The sequence below is a fragment of the Aplysia californica genome, unplaced genomic scaffold (genome assembly GCF_000002075.1).
Source record: "Aplysia californica isolate F4 #8 unplaced genomic scaffold, AplCal3.0 scaffold00419, whole genome shotgun sequence".
NCBI classification, from domain to species: Eukaryota; Metazoa; Mollusca; class Gastropoda; order Aplysiida; family Aplysiidae; genus Aplysia; species Aplysia californica.
Genome location: NW_004797689.1, coordinates 271,277 through 277,657, shown reverse-complemented (window position 1 = coordinate 277,657; position 6,381 = coordinate 271,277). Strand labels below are relative to the sequence as shown.

General features: G+C 43.9%; 2 protein-coding genes across 3 annotated transcripts in view; one reads left to right on the top strand and one right to left on the bottom strand.

Annotated features, from left to right (window-relative positions):
* Positions 1-4,561, top strand: part of LOC101858291 (prolactin-releasing peptide receptor) — a 29,220-nt gene extending 24,659 nt beyond the window's left edge. For both annotated transcript variants that reach the window (XM_035971334.1, XM_005104407.3), the window contains exon 4: positions 3,164-4,561. In XM_035971334.1, the coding sequence (XP_035827227.1) occupies positions 3,164-3,712 (549 nt within the window). In that variant the 3' untranslated portion in view covers positions 3,713-4,561. The remainder of the gene's footprint in view (positions 1-3,163) is intronic.
* The window catches only part of LOC101860757 (cleavage and polyadenylation specificity factor subunit 2), a gene marked incomplete at its 3' end in the record, with an annotated part of 149,649 nt that overhangs the window by 106,036 nt on the left and 37,232 nt on the right, over positions 1-6,381 (bottom strand).

The window sequence follows — 6,381 nt, the reverse complement described above, 5'->3', positions numbered from 1 at the left end:
GAGAGAGAGAGAGAGAGAGAGAGAGAGAGAGAGGAGGGGGGGGAGATTTGAATCCATGTGTCTTCCTCCTTTTCGTCTTATTATTGTATTGTTTGGAGGTGATGAGGCCACAAAAAAAAGGGAAATTAAGCAACAAAAATCCTTGACGGCATGAAGGATAAAAGTTCGAAATGAATGCCGCCATAAATACAGTGTTGTCGTAACAATAACCCCCAGATGGCACGATCTCACGTAAAATAATACATGAGGAAGTGACGCCTTCAAATCATTACATAACAATCCCACCAGATTTGTTCACCTTCTTACTTTCTTTCTTTTTTTAAAATGGGTTGTGGTTGTTATTTATTTTTTGTTGCTCTTGCTTTTTTTTTTTCGCTTGGGTTTTTTTTTTTAATGAAATTTATTTGTCGGGCTGATCAGGGTGTAGATCGAGGAGGAAGGGGGAGTGGGTCTTTCTAAGTGACCTAATCCACCTCACCTCACAGCTCTCCATGCAAACCTTGGTTTATGCAGGGATAGAGAACAATCGAGGAAAAAAGGGTAACAACGGTACAATTACGTCATACTTAACGCTGTTTGTCTCAAGGACTTCTCCATGTCCGTCCGGAGTGATTGGCAAAAAATCCGCTCGCGATGAACCAGACGTTATAGGGGCTTCGTGTCTGACGGTATTAACTGAAATACGAAGCTCTGGGACGGAAAACGATATCGCACGGAACGAACCCACTTTCGCTTCATTTCTTCAAGAATAATATTCGCCCGGGGAAATATGACGGATTTAATAGAAGCTTTGTCCCATTCTCTAGGAGAGCTAGAGGGCAACAGTTTATAGAGTATAGCTCTTATTTCCCTGTTATTCTCGGTCTACTTACATAATTCGTGCCCTCCAAAAATTCTTTACTTAGAGGGCTGCACACTTTTGATATTTTGAGGTTGGGAGGGGGCGGCTTGCTAAAGATATAAACAAACGAACATAAAATAAGCCATTTGAGCACACAATGGGCGTCGTCACTTTTGTACTATTAATGTTTTAAAATCTAGATAATTTAGAAGTCTAAGAAGGTAGTCAGTCTGCTTCGATCCTGCTAGTCGGGGTCAACCAAGGCTGTATTAGATCCACCAACCCATTTTTTAAAATGGCAATTGTGGGCAAAATAGATTTTGAACTCAAGCTCTCAGCGCGCAATAGCCAAGAGGATGGCCATAACACTATTGAAGCCGGAACAAAAGCATCAAAGTCCATTGGAAAAAGAGCTATACAAAGTAAGCCCTTTATAAGTGATAAAATGTATTCTGCAAGGTTTTGTCCCCAGAATATTGAAAATTATAGCTGGTTTTAGTAGAGGTTTTACAGGGCTCGCAACTGCATAAAGTCATATGAATAGCCCTCTAAGTAAACAAATGTTGTGTTACAAATAATGATATACTCGTACAAATAAGAAAAGTCAAGACTCCATCCTCTGTCCCATTCCGCACTCTTGCCCAAAAACACTCGAGTTAATAAAGAAGTATTAACTTAGCTCGGCAGTCATCTTATTTTACAGGAAGCGTTGGGTTTTTTGTTGGGTTTTTTTTTACCGAATACATTTCGACTTTTTCAATTAAACTTACAAAACAAACACCGGACAAACGACAAACACAATATCGTCTTCCCATTCGACTCCGACATCGTAATTACATCTCCACGGCAACAGAAGTCTTATTTATTTGACTTCGCACATATCAGATTACACGAAGGGTTTAGTAAATCAGGACAAAGGCATTTGTGGCAAATTTCTAGATAATCCACCAACCTTCTCGAAAGCAGCCGAGCAGTACCTTCGCAAACCACCCATGTAATAATATGTCATCTTCTTCATAACTGCTGTTGCCAATTTTGGACAGAAACTCGTATCATCTATAACATTTACTAATCTTTACAAATCAGGAGCCCTAAATCATTTTCTGTTGTGATACTTCCATTCATATACAAATACAAATTGCCCTTGGCAATGCGCTCAAACAAAACAAGGCTTTGAAAAGAAGTAAAGAGAATCACACGGACAGGACAAGGGTAATTTAGTACAAGGAAAAAGCCAGGTGGGCGTACAAAAACAATAGGAGGATAGAAAAGAAGTAGTTGTCGGCCTTACCAGCGACTCCCTCCAGCCACCGCCCTTATAGACAGGCAAAGAAATTGCAATCCAATCTACTTTCACCCCGGGGCAAAGCATAATAATTATATTCTAGTTTATTTTTATGACAACCGATCATACCTGCAACAGCCTACTTCATCCCCATGAAATGTTCGACGCCTCAGTCCCCATTGACTCAATAAGTGGCCCCCAATAGTGCGCGCACTGGGAGAGCGGTTTCTTCAGCATTCACGCGTAAGATCATCATCATCATCATGTGTTTTAAATATTATTATTTTCATTAATTTCATTATTATAATGTCACATTATTACCACCATACTTATATTATAGCGTACTGGTACATCAAAGATCCTACGCCTCTCCCTCCCTCCCTCATTTGGTCTCTCTAAATACAGAAGTAGAGGAAGAGAATAGGACTAAAGACGCCATCTTCCTATCTTTGAATGAATCGATTTTCACTTTTGTTGCGGTTATCAGAGCCAGACGTTCCCAGGCCCGGCGTTCTGAAAGGACCAGGAAATTTTTGTTAAAGATCAGAAACAGAAATAAAGACCCATGAGACGAAAACATTGATAAGGCGAAAAGGTCAAACCAAAACAGAACCAATTGAAAGCTACACGCACAGCAACTTCTGAGCTTATCTGTCCGGAAGAACGCAAAAGTCTCACCACTTTTGTCCGCCTCGCCCTGTGAAACTCGGAGCCTTACAATTGGCACGTACAAAAGTGTGTTTGCGCGCGTGCGTGCGAGTTAATGTACATAATATAAGTTCGTGAGTGTATTATATATTATGTACATAACCCTAACCCACATACACAAATAAAACTCACAGATATATTGGATTATATTAACATGACATGTAAGTGTTTGTGTGTGTATGTGTATGTGTTTGCGAGTGTAAAAGGGGGGGGGGTGAGAGGGGAGAGGGGGAGAGAGAGAAAGAGAGAGAGAGAAAGAGAGAGAGAGAGAGAGCGAGAGCGCCCACAGCAATACTTTATATACAAATGTTATGTTTCGTGTGTTTCAGACGTCCTGCTCGGAGCAGTGGCCATCGTACCTGCACAAACAGGTCTACTCCGTCTCCATCTTCCTGCTGCAGTTCGTGGTGCCCATCTGTCTGACCTCCTTCTTCTACAAACACATCTGCCACGTCCTGCACAACAGGCCCGTGCGCAAACACGACACGCGCCGCAGCCAGCGCACCAACCGCATCCTGATCGCCGTGGTGCTCACGTTCACGGTGTGCTGGCTGCCATGGAACCTCTACTCGCTCACGGCCGAGTTCAGTCACCGCGTGGTGCGCGGCAAGTACTTCGTGCTCATCGACCTGATCCTCAAGGTGTTCGCCATGAGCTCCGCCTGCATCAACCCGTTCCTCTACGGCTGGCTAAATGACAACTTCAAGAAGGAGCTGGGCAAGTTCTTCGGCTACCGCCTGTGCTGGAACCGGGCACGCGACGGGAGGGGCACCTCGTACTCCCGCACCACGGACATCAACAACGGCGGCGTGACGCTCAAGTCGGAGATGTGCCTCAGAGGCATGCCGCCCCCCGACAACTGCACGCAGACGCCTTGAGGCCCAGGACAGGCGCGTCCATCCCCGATATGACCGGACTTAAATGGGAGCAGGGGTGCCATTAAAAGCTCCTCGTGAACCCAGTGATTTCAAACACGCTGTGTTGGTGACCGGCTTGAGCAAAGTCCACTTTTCCATACAGCATGTTTCAACGCTGAGATGTTGTTCGAGAGGCTGGACCTCCAACGTGTGACGTCCTACATAACAGGCAGGGGGGAGCCATTAACACTCAAAACAAAAGCATGCTTAATAACGCCCTGTGGGGAGCTTCAACAAGGGTCCCCTGGCACTAGCCACAGTCCACCAACATACCAGTGAGTCCGGCATGAACTCACACACCGACTATGTCTACAACAGCGTCGAAGGTAGACACAAAGAAGGCCCTGACAGGATAGTACAGGGAGGACACTATATTGCAGCTAACTCGAGAGATGTTTATGATTTCTCTAAAAGTATTTTTTTTTAAAATGAGACACTATTTCAGTGCCACACACGGAGTACAACGCATTCTCAGAAAGCATAAAACTCATACGTTAACACAATTTTTATGTGCATATATATAATTAAATAGAAAGACACCACCTACAAGATCGCAAAAGAACAATTAGCTACACCCCCCCCCCCCCAACACCCCAACCTGTTTTATATAAAAGTGAATAAAACGGCAGACTTTACGGACAGGAAAGCAAATGCTGCATACGTTCTTATGTTACAAAATGTCATGATCATGGAACAGCTACAATCTCCAACACTCCCAAAACTCTATAACAAACAAAAAAATGCTGCCTTCAGACAATAAATATACGTGGGCCAGAATAATACAACGACCAAAAACGAGCAAAAAAAAAAGTAGAATGGTACACTGCCATCAGATCGTCAAAGGATGCCTAATCATTGGATGCAATGCACCGCCGTGCACGTGTCAGAGCGGCTCACACGCCTGACCCCATGACGACTACAGCGCAGAAGGTTGACACCAAACAAAAAAACCTGACAGACGAATACAACAAGGACTCTACTAACACAAAAGCCTGCAGCGTCTATTAAAGGCAACACAACTGACAGGAGTTACACCTCCGACCTGGGGTGCAGTAGGCCAATTAGCTACGCCCAACACACTGTGAACGTCATCCCAACCCTGATCTGCCTTCACGCAAGAACAATGCATACTTATGATATACCAAATCACAGTCTTACCCATGTTAACACATCCGAAAGCTGTTTTCTTTTTTATTATATAGTTTAGCCAGATACTGTAAACTCTCTGGTTTAGCTTTAGGAGGAGCCCAAGGGTGGGGGGGGGGTGAAGGCGGGGTCTTTTTTTAAGGTAGATTCGTCTATTCTTGTGAGAGATGAAGAGGGGGGGAGGAGTGGAGGTGCGTTTTTTGTATGTTTCTTTACTGTTTGAAGTTGCTATTGTAATGCTTTTCTAAAGGGCTATTATTGGGGGAGGGGGTTATTTTGTTTGTTTTTCCTTCTTTTTTTTGTTGTTGACTGACATTTATGGTTATCTTTATAAAAGTATGCATGCAGCTCTTTTCTCGTAATTCATAGGCAGACGTGGGGGCTATATGGAGCCAAAGATGGTTTACTCAGAATTCCTCTATGCTACATTGCAGAACAGAGTAATACCATCTGCCAAGCCAGACAACTTGGACGGGTTCCCAATTGGATTTTGTCTGTGATACTGAGACCTGGTGGGGACTTTCCACCAGAATCACGGGACTCTCCACCATATTCAATCCGTCACTGCCAACAGACATCATCAGCACGGCATAAAATTGGTCTAGTCAGGCAGAAAATGCCACGGTAAATGGCTCATTGCACCGTAATCGCTCCGACGCGAGACTTCCCTACATTTGTTTAAGGTCTCCATGGCACCCTCACATCACGAGTGACGGATAAGCGGGTCATTGATGCCCATGCACAGACGTCTTAGATCGTTTCCCGCCTCCGAACGACGGGCTGCATTTCTCTCAACAAACTCCTTAGTTGCTCGTTTTGGGAGGTTTTGTTTTTGTTTTTAGTTCTGGTGGGTTTTTTAAAGTAAGTTTTACGACCCTTGAAACATAAATAGGTTAGATTAGGTTACAATAGTAAAAGATATTACTTTAATAAGACGGAGAGATGATGACGATAGGTGCTGGATAGGGAAGAAGGAGAAACCCACGCACCCGCCAAAGACCCATAAACAAACTGCTGGACGGCACTAGAATCAAGTGACAAGTCGACAACATCTCCCGGTATAAAACTCGTCGTGGCCTTCTGGGATCGACGTGAAGCCGAGGAGTAAATGAAAGTGAACGTATCTCGACCGCCAGCACTTTGCTCGGCGAGCGATCTATTTCCGGGAAAATGGGAGATGTGCACACACGGTTAAGACGACATCAAGACAGACAAATCGGGCCGAGTCTTGTCACATTCTGTTCTTACTTGTTATCCCTTGCGCGAAAACAACTTGGGAGAGCGCTTTCACTACAGCATTTATAATTATTGCTACGTTGTGAATGAACTGTCTGAAAGGGTGATGTGTTGCGTGAGAGTTTTCTAATTATTTATCTTTCTTCCAAGAAAGGAATGTAAAGTTCGTGTTCAGTGCGAGGCACTTGTATTGTACAGATATATCACATTATGGTTTTACTAAATAGTGACACATGATTGCTGGGGGG